General features: G+C 37.1%; 5 protein-coding genes and 1 pseudogene across 5 annotated transcripts; 4 read left to right on the top strand and 2 right to left on the bottom strand.

The window, feature by feature from the left end:
* The first annotated feature begins 518 nt into the window (after positions 1 to 518).
* Positions 519 to 4563, top strand: LOC132167329 (MLO-like protein 12; annotated as a pseudogene).
* Positions 4564 to 5725: 1162 nt separating this feature from the next.
* On the top strand, positions 5726 to 9802 carry LOC132178226 (uncharacterized). Its single transcript, XM_059590676.1, has 6 exons — positions 5726 to 6061; positions 6667 to 6694; positions 7229 to 7459; positions 8497 to 8560; positions 8641 to 8700; positions 9066 to 9802. Exons 1-6 carry the CDS (start codon positions 5922 to 5924, stop codon positions 9119 to 9121), a joined length of 579 nt encoding a protein of 192 aa, XP_059446659.1. The 5' UTR covers positions 5726 to 5921; the 3' UTR covers positions 9122 to 9802.
* A 5-nt stretch (positions 9803 to 9807) lies between these two features.
* LOC132167347 (probable E3 ubiquitin-protein ligase HIP1) lies at positions 9808 to 12830 on the bottom strand. Its single transcript, XM_059578293.1, is given in 6 exon segments — positions 9808 to 9964; positions 11289 to 11426; positions 11505 to 11600; positions 12525 to 12613; positions 12616 to 12676; positions 12771 to 12830. Coding segments are annotated over 6 exon segments (597 nt in total). The 3' UTR covers positions 9808 to 9811.
* A 1392-nt stretch (positions 12831 to 14222) lies between these two features.
* LOC132178218 (uncharacterized) lies at positions 14223 to 16232 on the bottom strand. The gene is made up of 2 exons (XM_059590668.1): positions 15195 to 16232; positions 14223 to 15106 (listed from the first exon to the last, which is right to left on the bottom strand). Exons 1-2 carry the CDS (start codon positions 15802 to 15804, stop codon positions 14229 to 14231), a joined length of 1488 nt encoding a protein of 495 aa, XP_059446651.1. The 5' UTR covers positions 15805 to 16232; the 3' UTR covers positions 14223 to 14228.
* A 2939-nt stretch (positions 16233 to 19171) lies between these two features.
* On the top strand, positions 19172 to 20724 carry LOC132184588 (large ribosomal subunit protein P1). The gene is made up of 4 exons (XM_059598280.1): positions 19172 to 19281; positions 19387 to 19483; positions 20064 to 20282; positions 20517 to 20724. The coding sequence occupies exons 2-4, from the start codon at positions 19415 to 19417 to the stop codon at positions 20568 to 20570; spliced, it is 342 nt and encodes a 113-aa protein (XP_059454263.1). The 5' UTR covers positions 19172 to 19281; positions 19387 to 19414; the 3' UTR covers positions 20571 to 20724.
* Positions 20725 to 23973: 3249 nt separating this feature from the next.
* LOC132168127 (uncharacterized) lies at positions 23974 to 24742 on the top strand. Its single transcript, XM_059579215.1, has 2 exons — positions 23974 to 24332; positions 24420 to 24742. The coding sequence occupies exons 1-2, from the start codon at positions 24243 to 24245 to the stop codon at positions 24555 to 24557; spliced, it is 228 nt and encodes a 75-aa protein (XP_059435198.1). The 5' UTR covers positions 23974 to 24242; the 3' UTR covers positions 24558 to 24742.
* The last annotated feature ends 382 nt before the right edge of the window (positions 24743 to 25124 follow it).

The following is a 25124-nucleotide window of genomic DNA, read 5'->3' on the forward strand; positions in this document are numbered from 1 at the left end:
TAATTCGGGTAACAAATATAAAAGAATCGTTATAGAACTCAGTTACCCGAATAAGTAGGTGGGCAACCCAAAACTTACTTGAACAAGGAAATGTGGGCGAATAACAAGGAAATTTGGGTCATTCCTGCTGACAATTAGGCTCGAGGGAAGATGTGAACTCCATATTAAATCTTTAATGTTTGTTACAATTCAGACAACAACATTACTAATAATTTATACTCTCATGTTGACAGAGTGCTATTACGCCTAGGGGGTAGTAGTAGTAGTATAGAGCTTCTAGTTTCCCACAAGTAAAAGCGTTGAAAAAAGGCCAACGAAAAATATAGATGATCCAATACAACAAAAAACAGACCAAAAGCCTATTTATTCGATCTGATGAATACTACAGAAAAAGCCCAAAACAAATCCAAGCCAAGTAGGTAATCTACGATCATAATATGAAATATATGACCGTGTGATTGTCAAATACATGCAAAAATGCATTGTTTACATCTAATTGATGGAGATGCCAACCATTAATGGATGCAATGGAAAGGAGTACTCTTACAGTGGTAAGCTTAGCCACAGGAGAAAAGGTATCATAATATTCTAAACATTCTCTTTGAGTGTGTCCTTTTACCACTAACCTAGCCTTATATCTCTCCAGTTCACCATTTGCGTGTTTGATCTTATACACTCACTTGCAGCCAATTAGATGCTTGTCCAAGTATGGTTTGCTTCAAGTGCACTCTTTTTCTTAGCAAATCCAGCAATACGAGGGGATTGGGATTGGGATTGGTTCAACTTGTCCGAGTTCCCAATGAGAGAGGGTTTCAATGGGGTTCATAAGCAGCCCGACACCTATTTAGATAGGTATACTCCGACTTCTTTCAATTAAGTACCCGAATTGACGGCAATTCAAACCTAATCCAATATAAGGTTAACAATTAGAAATTTGTGGAGTATTTATAGACCGTAAAAAGCATTATACCCCATAAGTTCCACAAAATTTGAATGTTCCTTAAAATTTGCCATGGAGGAACCCATCCGTTGGGTAACTATTATAGTGCAATGGATTTAGGAAGTACAGTTGAGTCACAAAGCCAGAGGAAATAGCTGAAAATTTTAAAAGTTTCTAAAAGTGACTGGTTTTAAGTACAGTAGGGACTTCCAACTACCTTTTCTTTTAGTAATGAGAAACTTAATGCTTATTTTTCAATTTTGAACTCTAAGGGCATAAAGAGTTGGTTGTGGTCTAGTTGTTTGAAAGACCCTTTTCTCCTCCTCTTATCATGTGTGTTTCTTTAGACAATTAGTCAAAACAGTTACTAAGATTGATTACATTACACTAAGACATTAATTTATTATGGCACGTTTAATTTAGAAATAATGTTAAAAACTACACTTTTATCCCACAACTATTTTATTTTGCTGATTGACAAACCAGTGCCAATTAGCCTCGCTTAAAAATAAAAAATTTAAAGGTTGATTGTGCATTTGGAGATTCCAAATTCACATTGATAATTGAAGCTCCAATGTTATGTGACTTCAGGCACATTTGGCACCAGAAAGTGAAACAAAGTTTGATTTTCAAAAGTACATCAAGAGATCACTTGAAGTGCATTTTAAAGTCGTGGTGGAGATCAGGTTGGTGCTTAAGCACTTAAAGGCATTTGCTTCTTTGATTGATTTTCAATTATCTTAAAATTCTAACCTTACCTTTCATGTGCAGTCCAATCATACGGGGCTTTGCAGTGTTATATAGGAAGCTAAACGCTACCTTTTGGTTTATGACCTCACACGCAAAAATCGTGTATCGGTTGAGTGAAGACTCAATCAGTCGATTTCGTGGTATTAACCAAACGAGTCGATCATTTGAGCTAACTCTCGGGAGCCCCATTCTCATTATTTATGAGCCCAAATTTATCATAGATTGCCTTGGTGACTACAACTGACTAAGAAATGTTTCCTTCTATGTGCCGACAAGATGGCATTTTTATCTATGGCTTCCATTTGTACCATTGTTTGTAAGCTCCAAAAACAGAGACAAACTTGTTTCCTACATTCTTTTTATCTGTTTAATCGATGGGTTGGGCAAAAACTTTCTTCTTTTATCTGCTTTTTATACAATCTAAGCATTTGGGGTTGTTGGTTTAATGGAAGATCATGTGGTTTGCTGTGACTTTTACCGATAATCCTTGTTGAGGAGAAAATATGCCCATTTATTTATGTTTATTTTTCATTTTGCAATTGCCCACTCATATAGTGACACGTGTCACCATGAGCTTATAAAATGAGAAAGGTCCCTCCCCCTATCTCCTTAACTTGGTCTCTCTCGGTCTCCCTCTCTAGAGGAAACTCTTATTTCTCCATAGCCTCTCTTACTCCCTTACATATATATATCTCACTTCACACACAAATTATTGAGTATTTGGGGCACATTATAGCTATATATTTTTACCCATATATAAGACGTTAACTTAAACGTCAGAGGGTCTTTGGAGCCCCAATCAGAGACCCCTAACCGTACTTTTATTTTGCTGAAACACTATAAATGTATAGAAATCTCCTTCTCAGCCTAACAATGAAGAAAAACTGCTGGCAAGCTGTATTGTGGACCAAAAATTGCATCAACAATCCTGTTGGTGGGGACAAAGCTACAAGTAGGGCTGTTAAGTGAGCGAAGCGTCTCGCGAGCAAGCTCGGACTCGGCTCGCATAAGCTCGGCTCGTGCTCGACTCGAATATTAAATGAAGCACTTCATGAACACAAATCCTAGCTCGAATATTAAACGAAGCAAGCTCGGCTCGACTCGGCTAAGCTCGTGAACAGCTCGTATAAGCTCGAGTGTGTGTATATATATATATATATAAACTAACTAATACATAATTAATTATAAATCTCATAATTATTAAAACCTTAAAATTGCATTTATATTTAAGCGTTAGAGAATGGAAAATTCTACACCCTTCGTGATCAAAGAGAGAGAGAGCAATCATTAAAAAGACCTCGATTCAATTAGAGCATATCCAAACGAAAGGAAGAAGAATTAAACAGAAACTATTGAGGGAGATTGCGAAAGGCATAAACTATTGAAGAATCAAATAGACCCAAACACTATCACTACTTGTCTGGTGAGTGAGAGTGAGAGAGTGGGAAATGAGAGTTTAGGTGGAAGATCCGTTGTGACTAGTGAGGGGGATTGAGAGAGAAACGTTAAAAAAAAATTTTTTTGTAGGGGGCGTTGTCCCAATGCAGTTTGAATGCAACATGTTAACTTGTCTCACATTGTTAAGAAAACATCAATCTCCAACTTTGCTTATCTATAAAAGGATGCATATCCTCTCTCTTTGAAACCAAATGCCTTGCTGTATTGACTCAGGCTCCATACTCGACTAGTCAGGCTAAGCAAATGCTCATATGCAAACTAACTTCTTAAGCCGTTTTTAAGAGTACTTGAAGTGAAAAAAAAAATTTAAAACAAAAACATTAAATATAAGAGCCAGCTCGCGAGCTGGCTCGGCTCGACTTATTATTAGCTCGAGCTCGATTTTTTTGGCTCGCCTTTAAGCTCGACTCGAGCTCGAGCTCGAGTAAAATTTAAACGAGCCAAGCTTGAACAAGGGAAGCTCGCTCAAGCTCGGCTCGTTTACACCCCTAGCTACAAGTGATAATTACAAAAGTGGGGCTAAGAATTCATGAGAGAGGAGATGTGATTAAGGGTACACCTGTGGTACAGCCAGGTGATGACCTCTTCTGGTTTGGACGCCCTCGGTTGGTTCTCTTTCTCATTCACTTGGTTCTCTTTCGGTATAATTTCTCACATTCATCAACAAATTACATAATAGTCTATCTGGGATACCAATTCTAACATCTTCCTTTTGCTTAATTTGTCATGACTTTAATTGCAGAATGCATTTCAACTGGCCTTCTTTGCTTGGAGTGTGGTAAGCCTTTCACTTCTACAATGTTATCTGGATGATTAACATTGGCACTTAATTTCTTCAGGGTCATCATAGAAGTTCTATGCAGTTATGTGACTTTGCCAATTGCCACTTTGTGCTCTAGCGACTCAGGTGAGACATGATTACACATTAACAAAACATGTTATGATAATTAACAACTTCTTAAGACTAATGATTCTCTGCACTGATTTGACAGATGGGGTCTTCCATGAAACCCACCATCCTCAACGATCGAGTGGCGGATGCGTTAAGAAGTTAGCATCGAACAGTCAGAAAGAACACAAGGCAAATCTATCATCATTATGAGACAAATTCACCATTTTTAAGTAGGCCGGCCACTCCCACACACGGGATGTCCCCTGTTCATCTCCTGCATAACTATCAGCACAGCAACCTCGACAGCTTGCACGCGTCTCTGAGAAAGTCAAATGTTGAGAACAATCATTTGGACGTGGTAGAGTTGGGATTCCGTTGGAAACAAATTAGTGGGGAAGAAGATTATTTGCATTATTCATCTAAAAAAGAAGATTCTGTGCATTCTGAGCTGCAAGCATCGGGAGCCATCCGTACCCAACACGAAGTCAACATTAGTCTCTCGGAATTCACTTTTTGCACGTAGGAGAATGTTGTTAACTCATACCAGTGCACATTTTTTTTTTTTGTTCATGACATACCTTCTCCTCCCACTTGTAATCTTCTTTTGTTTTTTATTTTGTTTTGTTTTGTTTTTTTTTTTTTTTTTTGAGATAGTAAATCTTCTTTTGTTAATGAAGCTTTACATTTCTTTAATAATAATAATAATAAAAAAAAAGTTGACTGATGGCCCACCTAAAAAAAAAAACCAGTAACATGATTTTAAGCAGAAACTCTTGCTAACACTAACAATGATTCTAAACCAAGAACATATGAATAATTCTAGCACACAATTTTGCTCTCATTATCCATCTTATACATTTTCCTATTTTTACAGTTTTTTTTGTTTTTTTTTGTTTTTTGTTAACATTTTGTGTGTTACTATACAAGAGCACTAAATGCTTTGCAACCACATATTGTCCTCGAAAAAGTTAGATTTTCAGGCATATGGGTTGAATTAAAAGCCCAAAATTAAATCGTTACTAAATGCCGAGTATTACTTGGGTATTTTTTTAACAGTTCAAAAGTACTAAATGCATACGTCACGGTAATCGAACCGAGCTCTAGAATTTCAAGACTAATTTATTTATAAGGATCCTTATTCGAGTTGAGTTTAGATTCGAGCTGAACTAAAAATTGTATGTCTCAACTCGGCTTGCGAGAGACTTAACATAGCTCAAGCTCAAGTCAAGCTATTGGCTCGAATGGTGTTTTCAATGAATTCAAACTAGGCTTTTGAATTATTTGATCCAAATCGAGTTTGAGCCTGAGCTTAGTTAAAAAGCCTGCTCAAGCCTTATTTGGGCAACTCGGCTCGTTTAGGATTTGTTTATGTTTGATTTTTGTTTTTATTTTTTATTTTTTATTGTGATATATATATATATATATATATTTTTTTTTTTTTGAAAAACTCATAAACTTAATTCTAAATCTCTAAGAAATTTTGGCCAATTAGAAGAAAATGCAATTTAAAAAATAATAAAAAAAAAAAAAAATCTTGAACTACAAATAAGAAAAAATAAATAAACTACACATAAATGAAAAAAAAAAAAAAAAAATCATTAATGTATGATTAAATAAAGTCATATCAATCATTATAAAAAATTAATACCTTTTAACAACTATAGTCTATACATCGTGGCTGCGTTACTGACACCCAGAAAAAAAATAATTGAGAACCGATCAAAACACAAACACCAGTTCACCATCACCCAATTGTCCGCAATTATATTTGCTTTCTATTCGGTTTACGATGGACCGTGGAGCTCGTAGATTGTTTGATTGATTGAATCAGGACCGTGCATTCGTACCAATCTGATAGGGCTATTGATCTTGACCGTACGCATGGAGGTCCGACCCAATCCGACGGTCGACAACTCGTCGATCCCACAGCAGCATCGCCAGCGTCATGCACCCGCAGCAGCTCCGCTGGAACAAGCCGCCACTTTGCCAGTCCCCGTCGACACCACCTCCGTCTCTAAGAGGTCAATTCATTTTCCGTCACCGATCACTCTTTTCCTGAATTTTCTGTTTGGTTCTCGAGCAAAGGAAAAAAAGAAAGAAAGAAAGAAGAAGCTTATATTCCGTATTTGAATTTCTTGTATCCTTTCTCACGTTTTCTCAGCACACAATCAAAGGATTACGCTTGCTTTGTTCCTTGTTCCTTGTTTTTCTTGATTCTTTATCTTGGAACTCTTGGATTTGATTGCTGAGTGTTAAAATCATCACTTTACTTTAAAACTCTCCTCACGGGTCGAACTCTTTGCCACGTGGAATATTTAATTTAAAAATTTAAATGGGGTGAATTGATGGAGTCAAAGTTTGATCACAAGATCGTTTGGCTCTGATTCTATCTTTTCACATAAGCTTAAGCGGATAGAAAGAGGTAATCTTAATTGCATTTATTGAAATCGCACTCCCAAACGGGCCCTTAACCATTACTCGAAAACTTGGAGGAGAAAGAAAATAAATTTCAAAATCTTGTAGGTTTTTTACTCTGTGTTGCTTGGTTGAGTTATATGCTGGTATTTGAAGCTTCATCAATGCGGCTTTCATGGTTTAATTTAATGTTTATGTATCTCTTTTGCAGGCTTCAAAAGGAATTGATGTCTCTCATGGTATGTTTCCCTTCCCTTATCAAACTCCTGTTGGATTCTTGAATTGCATCAATCTTTATTTCATGGTCTGAAGTAGTAAAGAGAAGCAAGAACTTGATTAGGGAATTGTTTATCTTTTCTAGAATTTTTGGTCACTTTTGCAGAGCCTATTAATTTGTATGCTGAAAAATATTTTCTGAAGTTGAGAGGAATTTGTACTCCATGTTACTTGAGATCAGAAGTTGTGTTATTTTTTAGGCATCAAAATTTTCTGTAACTCCTTGAAAACCAGTGTAACAAAACTTTATGAATCATTTAGAGGTGTCTTGAGGGACTAGATGTTAAGCTTTTAAACTATAAGAATAATTGCACGCGCCCATGTGGGTTTGAGAGTTTCTTAGTTCCTTGTTAGTTCGGGTCATTAGATAAGAATGCTGTCATCAATTCAACGAAAAAGCGAGTAATTCTGTCTGCCTTCTCTTCCATTTGATACTTTTTTTCTTATCATTTTCTTGGTCCGCATTCTTTGTTCTCTAATAGCTTTTGTTTCTGCAGATGAGTGGAGGAGATCTTGGAGTATCAGCATTTCCTGCGGCCGAGAGCATTTTTACATGGATTGGCACAATTGAGGGTGGCAAAGGGACTATGTATGAGGGCTTATCTTACAAGCTCTCCTTGCGTTTTCCCCTCAACTACCCTTTCAAACCACCCCAAGTCAAGTTTGAGACAATGTGCTTCCATCCAAACATTGATAAGTTTGGCAACATTTGTCTTGACATACTTCAGGTATCAATTAAGAGAGTAGTTTACTATGAGCAAATTCTTGGGCGACTAAACTCAAAGAGAATGAAAGTGAAGGCACAAACTTTTCACTCTTCGTCCCTTTTGCATATAATATATAGGGTTTGGACCAATTGTTTGGGGTTTAATGGATAGTGATATCCTGAGTGAAATTTAAATAAGTTATATTTAGAATATTCTACCATATATGACTTCTTGTAGGTTAACCCCAAGGGTTGGCCCATGTGGTGGAGGCCTTGGTCTTGGGGTTTGCTCTTTTCAAGGTCCAAGGTTTAATACCTCATGGGTGCAAATAATTCCTCGGGGCCACACCCCTTGGTGAAAAGCTAGTGATTTAACTAGTTTCAGGTAGGAAAACTTTCTAGGGTGTGGTGCACGGGACCGGAGTTTATTTTGTAGGGGTCGGTCCGAAGGGCCCTACCTTGGAGAGGTTCCCCGACATAAAAAAATATATATATATACTTCTTGTAGGTTAGGTGAACACTTGTGCATGGATCACTTGTACTTATTCAAAGAAAAACATCTAGGCATAGATTACCCGTATGGTATCACAGTGGGAGGGATTCTAGGTTTCAGCTTGATGCAGGTTAGAAGATGATACGGCATGTCTTATTTGGTGTCTTTGGAGGGAAAGAAACAATTGGAGCTTTGAGGACAGTGAGAGGACCTTACTTATTTTTTAAGACTTTTTCATTGGGTTGCTGCCTCAGATTTTATTATTTTGAACTACCATTTTTTTGCTTCTAGCTAGGTGTCTCTCTCGTACATTCCTTGTGTACTTGGGTTGCACCTTTGCGCTTTTTAATGAATTTGTAATTACTTATAATAAAAAAAACGTAAGTTTAAACCTTAACAAGATTTTATGATTATGTTGACATGACACAGCATATAATAGCCCTTATCTTTTTCTCCGTATGGGACTCTTTTTTTCTGCAGGACCACTTATTTCATTCAGTTTCTGTACTTTCAATCTTTATATTTTCATATACAATTGATGTGATATTCTCCATGTGTTGTTTTAGGACAAATGGTCTTCAGCTTATGAATGCAGAACCATTCTTTTGTCCATTCAGAGTCTATTGGGAGGTCTGGCTGCCCTAACCTACATGTTGAAGCTTTCTCTATTTCTGCATTTTAGTGCCTAACTTTTAAATTCTCACATTCAGAGCCTAACCCAGACAGTCCTCTCAACAGCTATGCTGCAGCATTGTGGAACAATAAGGAAGGTCAGATACATATACTTCATTTCCTTGCCATTTGATTATTTATACAGTTGTGAGCTTAGATTTCAGATGTTCTTGATGCTTATGAATGTCCCAAATCCCCCAGCCTCCTGTGTAAAGTTATTTTATACCAAATCAGTATTGAACGCCATGAGATTGTTGTTACTGTACTCAAGCAACCCGACCTGGCTTTGATATCTAAACATAGTATTTCCCATATGTTTTTGTACAATGTCACTGACATTCTGTGGTTTATTGAATGCTTCCTCACTTCATGTGCATAGACATCTGATTACCACTTTCACTGTATTAGTAATATAGGAATTTAAATTGTTTCAACCTCTGAAACTGTGGAATGTTCTTGGCAGATTATCAAAAAATGGTGCACAAACAATATTTTGCTGGAGAAGCATTTGAAAGCTGATTGGTAGAATTGTTGCATCACTGACGACAAATTTGGGTGTTATTGCCATGCGTTATCTGTCAAGCAGAGGATAAGAACAGATTATGGTTAAAGTTCAAAGTATAGTTTTTTTTTTTGCCTCATGGAGATTGGCATGTTTATATTGTAATTTGCATCATTTTGTCAATCCCATGCTTGAGAAATTCAAGTCGATTGAGACGCTCTCTCTAATTGAAGGAGTCCATTTTTTTTTTTTTTTTGCATTCTGTAGCTGCAACATATGTCCATTTGTTGTACATTCGTTTAGATCAATTGAAAGTTACCTCTTTTCTTGTCATTGAAAACAATATGATGTATTTTGATTGATGCTTTTTGATGCGCCTATCTTTATCAGATATGGTTGATTCTCATAGGCCAGCGATTGTCCATTTCATTTAGTGGGATTGCTTTTTTACCCCAACTTTACTCATTGCTATGAAAGAATTAAGTATCCACCACATAGTTTGGTTGAAGTTGATGGGAGAAAACGATAAAAGTAGACTAAGATTAAAACAAGCTTTTCAAACATTCTATGTATACGCATACCATGAGAGATCTCTCTCCAACTCCCCCGATCACTTCCATGGTTCCCTTTATATATATTTACAATAATAAGATTTATAAAAAAAATAAAAATAAAAATAAAAATAAAAAAAAAAATCATGAGAACTGCTAATATTGCTTCTCCAAAGTATCTGATAGAGCAGGAACTTTACATATGGGCCATGAATATTTCTTCAATAACCATTTCTTGATGCAGCCCACATGGTAGTCATGGCCACAATTCTTTACTGTCCCAACTTCCTCCTCGTTCTTGTACTCTTCCTGTAAATTGCAAGTGCCAACAATACGTCTAAAAAAATAGAGATATCTCAAAAGGGGACAACTGGAAATCCATGAGAGAGAGAGATTAAACAAATTTTTACTCCAAACCAGAGCATTTACATTGGGCTAGTTAAATGTTATTTTGATTAGCACTGCAACAGGTTTGGGTGAAGAAACCACTCACATCCGGCTATTTTACTTTCTTATGAAAAAGACAAATTTTGGAAAATATGACCATAGGGAAAAGATGAATTTTTAAAAAATATGACCGTTAAGAAAAACAAATTTTTAAAAAATATGATTGTTGGAGAAAGAATAAAGAACTCTTTGAGAAATAATATTAAAATAAAATAATGAAAGTGGATGGTTTTAGAAAAGTGAATAGCTAAAATAGAAAAATGTGATTTTTTTAAATTAAAATGAAGAAGAAATTTGCTCAGGCGGATGTAAATGCTATAAGTATGTAATTCTCACATTCATTTTAAAATATGTATATGAAAATCACACACTCTATTAAAAATGTAAGTAGGAATCACATGCCAAATGAATAGATGTCAGTTTGGGTTGGAGCAAAAGCAAAATTTGTCATATATATATATATATATATATAGTTTTAGGAAAATGGACTGCCCAAACATAACAACCCAAGTGAGAATGCCCCTAGACCTCTTACAGGATAGAGGAATGCTACAATGCATTCTACCCACCATCTACTCACCATCTCTTCACTTGCATTTTGATTTTTTCAAAAAAAAAAGAAAAAAAGTAAAGAGAGAAGAGATGGTGGGGAGATGGTGGGAAGAATGCAAAACAGCATTTCCCTACAGGATAAGTGGCCATTTAGATAATGCCAGTGAAGCATAAAATAATTTGCAAACAAATCCCACACACTTAACCCTGTCTGGTTCCTCGAAAGAATGAGAAAAATTGCTTTTCAAGAAGCAAAGAGATTTATTAAAACTCAATAAGAGCCCTGTATTAGCACTTCAATCACTATAAAATTCTTAAAATGAGAACTATATGAGACTGTGATTGAACTATACAAGACTATGTATTCATGTACTTGCATATGCATATCACTGGATGCATGTCTATATTAAATTATCATCAAATTTTAGACCCCAGAGAATTTAAATTGGAATCTTAAGTCGAGCAAAAAAAAACATATGCTTGAACTGTATGAGAGATTTTTCATGGGTCAACCTAATTATGAGAGATTTGTCCATAAAGATATTTGATATTATAATGAGCAGCCATACTTTTAGAGTCGACATGTCTGCTGCATGCTACTCCTATTCAAAGAGACAGCTAGTAAAATGCTTACAAGGCAGATAGCACAGCGTTCCTCCTCCAGGATAATTTTTGAAGAAGAATATGTTTTCCCCATTAAACACCTCGAAATCACATTCTCGGACAAGCCAGTACTCACATTCCCTATCCTTTCTCCTAGAGCAAGTAGTTCCTGCCCAAAGCCAATAATTTATATCAACAGAAACTGGGGCAACCCAAAAGACAGCAAGGGGATCGATGTAGTAATAACCTCATAACTCATGTTGTCAATGTCAAGCCTCATCTCCCTATAGTGATCAAACAAATTCCTGGAGCCATGAGAAGAGCGATCCACCATCATTATAACCTGCATATATGTCAAACATATATCATCAAATGGATGGAACAGAGTCAGATGCTTGGCAAAGACATGTTCAGAGGTGAAAGCCATTGAATGTGCAATTGGCTCTGTCTCAGAGCACCCTTCAAGAACTTGGTTCCACCAACAAGAAGATCTAAAAACTCAAATAAAGCAATAAAATGGCTAAACTCACTGAACCATGATGACTTGCTTCAATGTTATGTGGTATATGACAAAAGGGTAATGACAATAACTCCAACTCACCATTCTAATTTCCTTTTTAGATAATAAATTACTAAAGTTTTTATGTTAAGATTCATCAACCTCCTTTAACTATAGAATCAGAAAAGCACATGCTTTATAAATGAAAAGAAAAAGTAAATCCATGGAACTATTAGACCAACCAAAAGGACAACCAAGATGTCTTCCAAAATACATGTCCCAACATAGATGCTATCAAAAGATTACAAATCTGAAAAAGCAAGCCAAAGAAATCACTCCCCCATAATGCTTTCCCTCTGCATCATTCTCATCAAATTAAAAAAATAATAATAATAATAAAAAATAAAATAAAAAATTCCTTTTATCCCTTCTGCTGTCACATTGACAGGTATCAACATGCATAACTGCATAGAATTCTTAGCACGGTCATAATTACAATACTTTCTTCAAAATATACCAATGAAGATGTCCTAGTTAGATGGCTTTTGATCTGATCAGTATTGACATTATGGATATGAAAAAAGCCTTTGGCTATATTTATAAAGATACAAGATGATTTTATCATGTCAATTCTAGGACTCAGAAACCTCCAAAGTGAAAACCATGAAAACTCAAAGCCTGATTAGTTGTGCTGCCAATACCTAGTGGTAGTACCAGATATTGCTCCCTCCATAGCACAAGTAAAACTTGAAAATGGCAATTACTGACCTCTGGTCCCATTCTCTCATGTCCATCCCCAGCATTAGAAAGTGATTTGAATCTGTCAATTGTTATCCTCGGCGTTCGATCCCAATCATGTTAAGCCAGCCTCTGGCAGATGAAGGCCTTAAATATCTGGAAGAATAAGTTTTTGAGAGAAACTGCAGACCATTTCTAAGCAAGCTGCTTCATGTCCCAATTAGGAGAAACTTGGACATGGTCTGTATGAAGATATAGCTCTTCGAGAACAATTACCATGACCTTCACTCGTGGTCCAAGCATGGATACCGTAAGGATATTGTGGAGGTGAAACATGATTTCTGATTGGAACAGAATGATGATGGAAATTACCAACATCTACAGTACTTCCTCCCACAAGAAACTGATTCATCTCATGGCTCATGTTTTGTGGAACTATAATTGAAAAAAAAAAAAAAAAAAAAACAGCAGCAGAAGAATGAATAAGTAAAAAGAGTGATGAGTCCATTGACCAATTCATTCTCTATTTTGAGGTGAGTAATGCTAGGGACCATCTTTTTATCCTCTTTTTATTCTCTTAAAGCTGATGTGACTTTCAAAATCACTATTGGATCAAAATTCAAGTATGATTCATCTAAAATTTAATGGTAATTTTAAAAGCCATATAAGCTTTAAGGGAATAAAAATAGGATAAAAAGATGGTCCCTAGCATTACTCTTTTGAAGTTGTCGGTGCCTTATAGGATATTTTCTTCAATTAATTTGGGTTGTCTTGGGTTATGCCTAGACGACTAGTCAACTTATATGCATGTTGGTGGACTGCCGGTAGCGCTCGGACAGTAGCTTTGGACAGTAGCTTTTGTTTCTCCTTTGGTGGTTAGTTATTATGGCTTTCTTGTTTTATTTTCTCCTTCTAGTTAGGTGTTTTCTCATATATACTTCCTATGTACTTGAGGACGCCTTACACCTTTAATGATATTCCGATTACTTATCAACAAAAAAAAATTGCCATATTTACTTGATCTTTACTGTTAGTATCTTTATTCAATGAGATCCTTCCATAAAACATCACCAACATGGTCCTATTAGAGGGGAGTTTTCTTTATTTTCTTTTCTTTTCTTTCTAGGTACCTGTGATTTTGTTATTTGATGTGTTTCGCACAATCCAATGTACATCATATTATTTTGATTATTCTCTTCTATTGGCTTTATTTAAATTGTACACTTTCCTTGTGCCTCCATGCAAGTTGTGATTTTTAATTCAAATGGCTTTAGTCTAACAAGGAAAAAAATTATAAAGAAAACCCACATTTTTATTAGAAGCAGAAGGTACAAATACACAAACTGAGGTGTATAACTCCTCTAGAACAAAAAAATATTGCTCCTACCTACAACCTGAGAGGAAGAGATAAGGAGGCAAGTACAAGGATGATCATCAAGTTACAGAAACTTGTCATTTTTAATATAGAATTCCTGCAATATAGCTCCCTGTTTGTGAAAAAATAAAAGAAAAATAAAAAAGTAAACCACCTATTCATGTATGATTCTATAGCTCTTAGAATACAAATTATACAATGAAAGTAGTACCCCAAAACTCTAAAAAAAATTAACCTTTTGGGTCAACATTTGATAAACAATAAATTCTATATACCCATAGGCTCGAATTTTATCCTATTGCCAACCTTTTCACTAAAAGAAAAAGGCATACCAGCTCTTTTTGCAGCGTGAAACTTCATCATGAGACATTTACAAGCTTTGCACGATGAGTATTTGGATCCACCTCCACTCGGAGACCAAGTCCAGCTAATTCAGGCACATCAACAGATCCTTGAAGCTCCAATTCTGCTACTGCTTGTTGATTTTCTGCGTTCCATTCCAATAAATTCCTCACACACCATATGCCCCATTCCCTCAAGAAAGGATTGTCTTCATCGGTAACACACTGTTGTAAGAGCAGAAGAATCCCATTCTTTTGTCTGATTTGATCTTGAACATTTTTCCTTCCATATGCACAATTGCCAATGACCGCAACAATGTCTCTCCTAAATCCTCTGTAATGACAAGGCTTTGATGAATAAGAACTTGTTCTCTCTCTGTTCTCACCCTGTTTGAGAGCTTTCCTGATTATAGCTGGGGGCTCAAGCTCGCCAAGCAAGCATAAAAGCAATTCTATGAGTCCAGAGGATAGTAGCACATCAACAGCATCCACTGAATCCTCCTTCTTCAGGCCTCTCTCGCTATTGCATGCACAAATATCTCTCAAAATGGTTAGCGAGTATCCAAGAACATCTATTGCAGAAGAGCCTGTTGGAAGACCAGACTTGCATCTCGAAACAGAATTACTATACCCAACAGATCTCTTGAATATCCCAAAAACAAATAAAGCAAAATCATTGGGAAAAGTAATCTCGTTAAGCCGCTCATTCAAGATCTCTGATACAACACTCAGAAGAAATGCTTGTTCTGACAAAACAAGATCATCTCCAGATCCAATATCTTCACCAATTTTAGAATCATCGACAAGGCTTAATTTAGAGAACAATCGAGGGAAGTAAGGTTCTTCTAAGCAGATTCTAGAAAGGATCAACTTCAACCAGTCCTCTCCAAATCCAACTGTAAGATAGAAACCAGAGAACACACAAAATTAGTTCAAACAAAAAGAAATGTAACAAATAAACAAGCACAAACAGCTCCAAATTACCAGCAGATGCAGTCCGTACAATTTCCTCCACAACAGACAACCCGACACCATTGCAAAGCTCTGTAAACAGTCCCGTGCTTCCATCACAACAGGTATAAATAACCATACACAAAGGATCACAAGTCTCCCTGCTTCGGACTCTCGCAAGTGCAGCAAACTCCTCCGGAAAGAAACAATGCCAAATAGCACGCTGATGTTCCTCTCCAGCCAAAGAAGCATTCGCCAAAACCTGCAACCCCATACGCACAATCCCATAATCCTGATGGGACAAAGCTGCAGCAGACCTCAAAACATTCGAAACAACACCAACTCCATTTCGTTCGATAAAAGCATCCTGGTTTGCAACTTCTCCCGCACAGAGATTTCTGAGGAGCTTCAAAGATGATATGAGAAGGTGATGACCAGAAGGGTAAGGGAGAGAATGAGTGAGCTGAAGAACTGTTGGCAGGATTTTCTTGGAAGCAAGGTCCTTGCGGCCAACATCAGTTCTAGAAGCGTCTATAAGATTTTCTAAAGCTTCTTCCAAGGAAGATAAGTTGGAAGCACTAAACAATGGCGAGAGAATATCTCGTGGAAGAGATAACTCCAACAATGATGCATCCTCGTCCATCAATTCCTTTCCTTGCTAGACGCCGTATGGCTACTTACCGAACAGAAATTTCAGTCAATTGCTATTAGCAATTTGTGGAGGCCGACCCCCTCGAATTGCTCAATCCCCTTTTCTTTTTCTGTCTTTCTTTCGTTTTCTCTCAATTTAGTTGATAAGAACTACGGTTCTTACTTCTAGGGGTTTTCCTGTACGGAACAGTGAGCATTCTTGAGTGATTTACCTGTGCAGAGGTTGTGCGAAAGCCGGGTTGTTGCTCTCCGCCGCCGCCGTGCGTTGGTGTTTGTGGTTGCTGTCAGGGTCGGAGGGAAGGGGTCCCCTCTCGTCCCAAAAATTTCCCTTACACCAGCTAAACATCCCTTGTATCTGTATGTCTCCTTTTTTCCCCACCCTCAGCCACTGATCAAGGGCAATCGACGTTCAACCGCCCACTAATCAGACCAAACGACTAACGCGGCGCTGGCAAAGTCTTGATTTTTTATTTTTATTTTTATTTTTGTTAAAGGCTTTCAGGTAGGGCTAGTAATTTTTGACACTACTTGTAAATATAACACCAAGTTAACAGGTTTTGGGTTTGATTTAAATGAGTTTGGGTTATAATCGGGTCACCTGTTTATTACCCGATTAGTTTTCGGAACAGGATCATCCAGTTCACGGCTAAGATTTCATCTCAGAAATCTATTTTTTAACTTGACTCTTGGAGTGGCCGAACCCATTTTTTAACAGGGTCAACCCTTTTTTTTTTTTTTTTTTTAACTTGGCCCTTGAGGGGTGGCCGAACGGCCCGAACCACCCCCATAGGCCATGGGGGTGGTTCAGCCACCCCCTGGCCGGCCATTGGGGATGGCTTGAGTCACCCCTACCCAAAATGGGGGTGGCCGACCACCCCCTATGGTGGCCAGCCACCCCCTTTTTTTTTTAATTAAAAATAATATTTTATTTTATTTTTTATTAATATGATATATGTCTTATTTGTGGTCATAGAATTTATAAGATGAAATTATAGCCATGAACTAGATATTCTCGAGAGGATTCTATTCTTTAGTTTTCGGGGCTAACGGGTCAACCCGACAGGTTAAGCGTGTGACTCGCCAAACCCGTTTAAAAAATAAAATAAAATAAAAAACCCTAAACTAACGCCTACCTTACTTTTTTTCTTCCTTTCACTTTCAGCCGCCTCTCTCTCTCTTTCTCTCCACCGTTGATCACCTCCCTCTCTCACTACTACTGTCACATCCCTCTCTCTCAACTCGCGTTTCTTTCTCCCTCTCCCTCTTTCTCCTATTCCGTCGGCTTACTTCAAGGTCGACCTCTATGGAGTATGGAATGGGTATTCGATACATCTCAAATCTTCGCATTTCAACGAGGTAGGGACCAAGATATGATTTTGTTTGATATCTCACTCTTTCTTCGATCTCTCTCTCTTTGATTTTGTCTTCAGGTTGACGGGTTGACACATTAACCAGCTAATCTTGTTGTGTCGTGTTTGGGTTGGGGATTTTGACCCGTTTATTGGTATATGTTAATTGGGTGACAGGTCATTACGAGTCATAAACAAGTTGACCCGTTAGCCCGTTTTGCTAGCCCTACTTTTAGGCTTTTAGATTAGAGAAGAATGGAGACGATGAAGATGATAGGACGTCCCTTTGTTATTTTTCTCCAAAACGGGTCGTTTAAATAATTTGTGTTGTACAATCGTTTATTTTGGACGAGAGAGTATCATGTTCATGGTTAGGATTTCTCAGATAAATTCTAGAGCCACAAATGGGACATGTGTCTTACTAATAAAATAATAATAAAAAAATATTATTTAATATTAAAAAAATCATAATAAATTAATAAAGAAAAAATAAGGGGTGGCCTCCATTTTAGTTAGTGGGTGGCTTGAAGTACCCCCAATGGTCGGCCAGGGGTGGATAAACCACCCCCATGGCCTATGGGGGTGGTTCGAACCACTCCCGTCTTGCAAAAGGAGGTGGCCGAACCACCCTCATTAAGCCACGAGAAATGCTAGGCTTCATTAAAAAATCTATCTTTTGGTTATTTTAATCCTAGGTAGCATGACCAATTTTTCATAAATCTATTAATTTAAAATGGGACATGCCATTTATGATTAAAATGGCCAAAAGATGAATTTTTTAATGAAGCCAAGCATTTTTCTTAAGCCACCCCTAAGAGTCAAACGAAAAATAAAAATAAATAAATAATGGGTTGTCACTCCCAATGGCCAAACGAAAAAATAATAATAATTGTCACTTCCAATGGCCAAAATAATAATAATTGTCACTTCTAATGGCCAAACGAAAATAATAATAATAATAATGGGTTGGCCTTTGGGGGTAGCTGGACCACCCCCAAGGGCCATGGGGGTGGTTCGGCCACCCTTGGCCGGCCATTTGGGGTGGCTTGAGCCACCCTCTAGATAAAATGGGGGTGGTTGGCCACCTCCTATGACCAAGATGGGGTGGCCAGCTACTTCTTATTTTTTTATTAATTAATTTTTTATTTTTATTTTTTATGTTAAAAATAATTTTTTTTAAATTTTTTTTTATTAATGGGATACGTGTCCTATTTGTAGATGTAAAATTTATTTTCAAAAATTTTAGCCATAAATTGAATACTCTCCGGTCCAAGATCATTTTCCTTTATAGTGTGAGACTTCAAACGCTGCGTTTCAAGCTTGCCCAGCCCAGTTGCTTTGTTTTGTTTTTAACTCTTATTCCATCCGAAGAAAGTATATATAGTTTCCATTTTTTATTTTTTTATTTTCAATTGCTTAGCCTTTTTTTGTTTTAGAACGTGAAAAGTGTGCAATAAAAAGAATGTCCTGAACAAAGCAAAACATTAACTTTATTTTTTTAAAACAAATTTTCTTTTTTAATATACATATTGTTGGGAATAAAATCACTTTACAAGCCCATCAAATTTTGGGGATACAATTTAGGTAGGGCTCTATTGAAATAATATGGGTCATAAAATCCTACTCAAAGTCTACATTAGAGTAAGAGCGTAAGTCCAATTACAGTTCCCCTAGATCAACTCAAGCTAGGAAAACTAATTCGAGTCTAAAAAAAGAGATAGTTTAAGACTATCTCAACTCTTCAGAGCTAGTTCAAGTCTACTTCAACTTTTTAGCGTATAAATAGGTCCTTACACAAGGTACAAAAACAAATTCTCAAAGACAAACACAGGCTTTTTGAGTGTTAAACTTTTACACTCCTCAAACACAACCTCAAACACGCCCTTAAAATTTATATTTCTCAATCATACTATACATATTAAAGCCAATTACAGAAGAAAAAGCCTATTTATTCTATTAAGGCCCACTACAGAAAAAGCGCCAAACAAAACCGAGCCAAAGCCCAGTAGGTCATCTACTATCAAAAACCCTAGCTCTCGCAACCTCTCTATATACAGTTCACCAAAACCCTCTCACAAAGCTCTGTCGCAGCGTCAGACTCACAAGTGCCTCTCCCCTAGGTCCCTTGCCTCTCTCCCTCTCTCAGATTCCTCTCGCACTCTCTTTTCTTTTCTTCAACGGCTTGACCTAATTTTGTTTAAATTTTTCATCTTTTTGATTTGAAGGTTGCGATTGAATCTCATTGCTGCGACAATGTCTTCCAGTGAGCTTGCTTGCACGTACGCTTCTTTGATCCTCCATGACGATGGAATCGCAATCACTGTAAGACTCACTTCTTTGATTCGTCGCAGATTTGTAGAATATTATTTTGATTAGTAATATATTTCTGAATGTTGTTTGTATAGGCTAAGAAGAGAGTTTAGATTAGATCCATTACAGTTCACTGTATCTTTTTTTTTTTTGGTTTCCCCTCTTAAAAGATAGATGTAAACAGTTTGACCCTTCAGAGTTTAATATTGCCTCGAATTTGATTTTGATTTTTGTGTAACTTTAGGTTAATTGTTTTTTTTTTCCTGACTATTGTAATTATCGGTGGAGAAAACAGCACTGTCATTTTAATTAAGTGTAGTACATGGATCCTCATGTAAAAATTTTCTGTGATTTCATGCTAATTAGTTTTATTTTTATAAATAATTATTGAATAGGTGGGGGAACGTTTGCATTCTTTAAGTTCATGTGGGTTTGTGTTTTGTTTATGAGAATCAATTTTTAATGAGATTTTTGAAATTTTTTGAGTGGAAGATGAAACCCCTTTTTTGAATTCACGGTTTATCTCTGCTTTGATGCGAATCCAATGTGATTTTGTCAATTTTTATTTAATTATGAAATGATACTTGAACAGGCGGATAAGATTGCGACATTGGTGAAATCAGCAGGGGTCACTGTTGAGTCATACTGGCCCAGTCTTTTTGCAAAGCTTTCAGAGAAGAGGAGCATTGAGGATCTTGTTCTGAATGCTGCTAGTGGTGGTGGTGGTGGTTGTGCTGCTCCTGTAGCTGTGGCTGCTGCAGCTGGTGGGGCTGCTGCTGCTGCTGCTGCCGCTCCTAAAGTTGAGGAAAAGGTAGAAATTTCTCCATCCCTATGATAATACGGTGTTTGGCTTTCATTATGCAAGACCTTTTGCAATTGCCTTGTCCCAAATTGAAAAAAAAAAAAAAACAAACAAACAAACAAAAATCATGCGTAGCAGAAATATTGGTACTTTGTGAGTCTGTTCGATTTTCTTAAGTTTTTGTTGGGTAGAAATTTTATGTTGCCTTATTGATTAAATTTCCTTTTTCAATGGTGTAAACAGGAAGAGGCAAAGGAAGAGAGTGACGATGACATGGGATTTAGTTTGTTTGATTAGGTTCTTTTCTTTTCATTGTTAGGCAGTTTAGGACACAAGGTCTTGAATTTTGGTCCTCTTTGATAAATTTTCTTCAATTGACGCATGTTGACATGACTATTAAATCCATTTTATGGAGTTTTTTGATTCATATTTAACTGGAATTTTATGAATTTATTCTTGTGTTGGATTTGTTTCTTTGGTATTATCAGCATGAAATCAAAATTTTTTCACTCAGAATTTTGTGCAAGGGATACAGCTCAATGTTGAATAAGAGGGGGTGGATTTGATGAGTGAACCCTCACTAGAATGTTGAACCAATAGTTCCCCTGAAAAACTATCATGATTTTTGAAGTATGGGAGTTGCTTTAATGTTTTTGAGGATTTATCATATTCTTCCCTTTATCGTCTGCCCTACTGGCATTTGGTGTTTCTTATGGCCTCGAGAGTAAAAACTCCAATTTGGTGGTTTGTGAAGGGAATTTAGCTTAGGTGCTGTAAAAAACTACCGGACAATATGCTTAACTTGTTCAAGCGTGGGGTGGGGTGGGGTGGGTTGCCTGAGGTACCTTTGCAAGTGGACTTTATAAGAGTTCTCACATTTGCTGTTTGCTATCTTATAATTGTAATAAGACAGCAAAAATATTGGGAATTCTTATTTGCGACTGAGTGTGTTCAAATTTTAATGAATAATTTCATTCGGCCATCAGCTTTACCTTATGCCTGCTGATAGCCCACATAGAATTCCTCGACCTTGGCTTAAGAGCTTGGACTTTGGGCTTTTGAAGTCTCCTTAGGCCGAATAGCCTGAATCCTCAGAAATTGTCGAGACTGGTGTCTGGGAAGTGGAGAACTTCTAGCCCTGTCCAGACTCCAGAGTACCCCTGGCCCCACCTTGGCTCACATTTACGTGTCATTATTGTTGACCCAAAAATGCATAACCTCCAACATTCGATCACGTCTCCCTCCGACCCAACCACCAGTCCACCACCATTCTTCCTACGAGATGTTTCTTGAAACGTGTTAATCGTTTATTGCACATATATATATATAAGGAAGGGGGATGCTTCTAGCCCGGTCCAGACTCAACACCACACCCCTTACGTGCTGTGGAGTCGCTTACGTGTCATTAGTACCGGCGGCCAAGAAAGATTCTCGAGTCTTTGCAGTTTCCACACTACACCTACCATCCTTCCTTCGTGATATTTCTAGTAATGTAAGAAATTTGGTCCGGTACCCTCCAATTCTCTCCCCCTTGGCTTTAAATACCTCCTCTCTCAACCTCTTCTCATCGTGTGTGTAAGCCACAAGCCACAAAAGTCCCCAAACAGAACTCTCTCTCTCTCTCTCTGCAGAGTCAAAGCCCGACGATTCCTACAATCCTCAACCGCAGTCTCTCATCACAGCTCTCGTGGCGATGATGATGATGATGTCGATGTTCAGCTCCTTTCATGCGCTCTGCGCCGAATCCCACGATCAGAAGGTGAGCCTGTCGTCGACGTGTCCCACCAAAGAACCGAAGCTGAAGACGAACGACGGAGAGGGGAATTCGACTCCACCCGAGCGCGTCAGCAGACTGTCGCAACAACAACAACAGCAACAGAGGAGGCCGAGGTTCGCTCCAGAGTTCGATGGGATCCACTGTTTTGAAACCATAGTTCCTTTTTAAGTTTGTTTCTTTGTTTTCTTTTTTAACCCAGATTCTTTTGGAGGTGAATTTTTACTATTATAATGTCTTGTAAAGCTTCAATTTTTAGGCATTAAATTTAAATATGATGTTATGATATATTCTTTCTTTCATCTTCGTGCGCTTCAAACTTGATTTCCGCTTCATGGGACATGGTTCCTAACTGATTGAGTTATCTCTTAGGGACCCCGTCTCCTTTCCGACCTAATGAATCAAATACAAATGTTCCATAGTAATAGAATTTCATGTCCATTAATGATGTTGGGTTATATGGGAATGTGAATGGATGAGAGAGATTCCCAAATTCAAACTTATCCATTGTTGGCCTCTATTACAAGAAGTTGGGCATGTGTGGCATTAATGTAAGTGGTGCATCAAAGATTTGATTGGTGAAATAGGCATGTGGTCGGACCCGGAGCACTTTAATTTAATTCTATTAACTAGTCTTGATAGGGTTTATCCCTTATGGTGTGATGTAATCCTCAAGTCACGTGTGCCTCAAGTTTTGTTCAATAAGGAGAATATCTCCAGATTATGTTTTATTATTCAATAAGGAGATTATCTCCATGCTCCGGGTCCGACCACATGCCTATTTCACGTGATAAACCCTATCACCATCAAAAGGGATAAACCCTATCACCATGTTTGATGGTGATAGGGTTTATCACGTCAAACGTTTTTCTCTATCTCTTGGAAAGTTGAAGAGATTAGACGGATTTGTTAATTGCCAAATTTAAGTCGTGAACGTCACTTTTATGTCTCTTGAAGGACAATTGTTATTCCACGGCCATTGTAACTTGTAAGCTGTAATTCCTTTTTGACGTGATTGATCTCCTTTGGTAATCGGTTTAAAATCCTTATTCTGTGTTTAAAATTAAGGGTCAATAACTTTTTTAACACCTAATAAGGCTTATTATCAAATGGGTATTTTGGTTTTAAAAGTACCAATAAGTGGTATTTATATACATCCAATAAAGGCATTAAAAACATTAAACTATTATTATTATTATTATTATTATTATTATTATTTATTTTTTTTTTTTTAAAAAAAGTATGGTAGTGGCCGCAAATTGGCTTAACAAGCAAAATTAAGATTCCAAAGGGTATGTTGCTGCATTTTTTGCTATTCACCTATGTTGCCTAAAAAACTAAAGTAATTAATGAGGATCTATCATAATTAGATTGACTGACCTAAAATAGAAAGTGGTGCTTAGCTGACCGCCGAACAATTTAAGGTATTGGGCCTACTTGTTCCGAACAATTTCTACAACCCTTTTTGCAGAGACGGAGGGAGGGGGGGACCGGGGTGGGCATGGTCCCCCCCAAAATAAGGAAAAAAAAATTAGAAGTAAAAAAGAAAGAAAGTAAAGTTGAAGTTTTAATTTTAGTCATTTTGCCCTCTCCCAAAAAAAAAAAAAAAAATTGGTCCTATTTTAAAATTTTTTTAGCCATATCCAATAAAAACTTTTGGTCATATTTTTAATTTTGTTGGCCCATACCGACTAAGTTTTTTTATTTTTGGCTCTTACTTTCAAATGTCCACTTTTTTTTTGCCCTTACGGTAGTCTTTAGTTCATAAAAAATAACAAAAATAATTTTTTTTAATAAAAAAATTCTGAAGAACCGAAAAAAAAATTTGGCTAGCCCCCTCCCATAAAATTTCCTGGCCCCGTCCCTGCTTCTTTGTCTGAATTTCGAACAACTTAATCTCAATCCAAAATAAATTAGGTGCTCTTGCCTCTCGGCATCACTTTCCCGGTCAATAAACCTGTATAAACACACAGTCAAATCCGGTGCTCTTTTTAAATCTCTTCTTCTGCCTTTTTATTTTATTTTATTTTTTTCCCCAATTCCTCCTTTTCACACCATTCTTTGCTTGTCTTCACCACCAAGTCATCCCAGATTCCCACATTTCCTTTGCTCTACTTTATCCATCCTGTAAAGACATATCATTCAAAGGCTATAAATTGTCTCTTCTAAGAATCAAAGAAGCTCTCCAGGGTGCAATGGCTTCGGGTACTATTTATGCGACAATTCCTGCTATTGTTGCTGCTGCTGGGATTTATTTCTTCGACAGAAACCATTCTAAATCCAAGGTAACAAAGCTTCTATATTTATCTGGTGACATCTCTCCAACACGTTTTATTGCTACTTTAAATTACCATGTTAGTTTTTACATTCAGGAACGTGGAGGCGGGATTCGGGCAGCCATTGATAAACTGGTGGCAAAAGCAAAGGAAGAGGAGAAGACCACAAGGGCGCCAAAGTTTGCTCCACAGTTTGATGGGTTACACTGCTTTGAAACTTTGGTGGGTCGTTAGTTCTGCTTGCTCTACCTTCAAGATAATTATTCAAAGAAATGTTTCATTTTAGGACAACAGATATATGAAACCTAGTGCTTCTGAAAGCAATGCTGTATTTTCTGTCACAATCGTTCATCAAAGATCATTTGTTTAGTCATTCAAATTCCAGTGCCATAGAAGAGTAATTAGCTAAGAAAGAAAGTGCAGAATATTTTTCAACCAAAAGAAAACAGTACTGGATCTTCAGTGTGTTATTTTTCAAGCAATAAAACCTTCAGACAAAGGTGTGGAGAGGACGCATAAGCATATCTATTTACAGCATCCTGAGAAATAGAAAATTCATATTTCAGGTTCATATTAACATTGCGTCTTAACTTGTTTAATAAGACATCAAGCGAGTGGAAAAAGAAAAGGTTTGAGGAAAACTTTGAGAGAGAGAGAGAGAGAGAGAGAGAGAGCTGCTTAGAGATGAAAAGGAAAAGGTTTCATAATTATAACATGCCACTTACAAAGCCAAAACTGAGATGTGAAGGCACTCCTTTGTGAGGCAACAACATTAAAGCTGTGAACCATTTGTGCAGACAA

The sequence above is a fragment of the Corylus avellana genome, chromosome ca1 (assembly GCF_901000735.1).
Source record: "Corylus avellana chromosome ca1, CavTom2PMs-1.0".
NCBI lineage: Eukaryota > Viridiplantae > Streptophyta > Magnoliopsida > Fagales > Betulaceae > Corylus > Corylus avellana.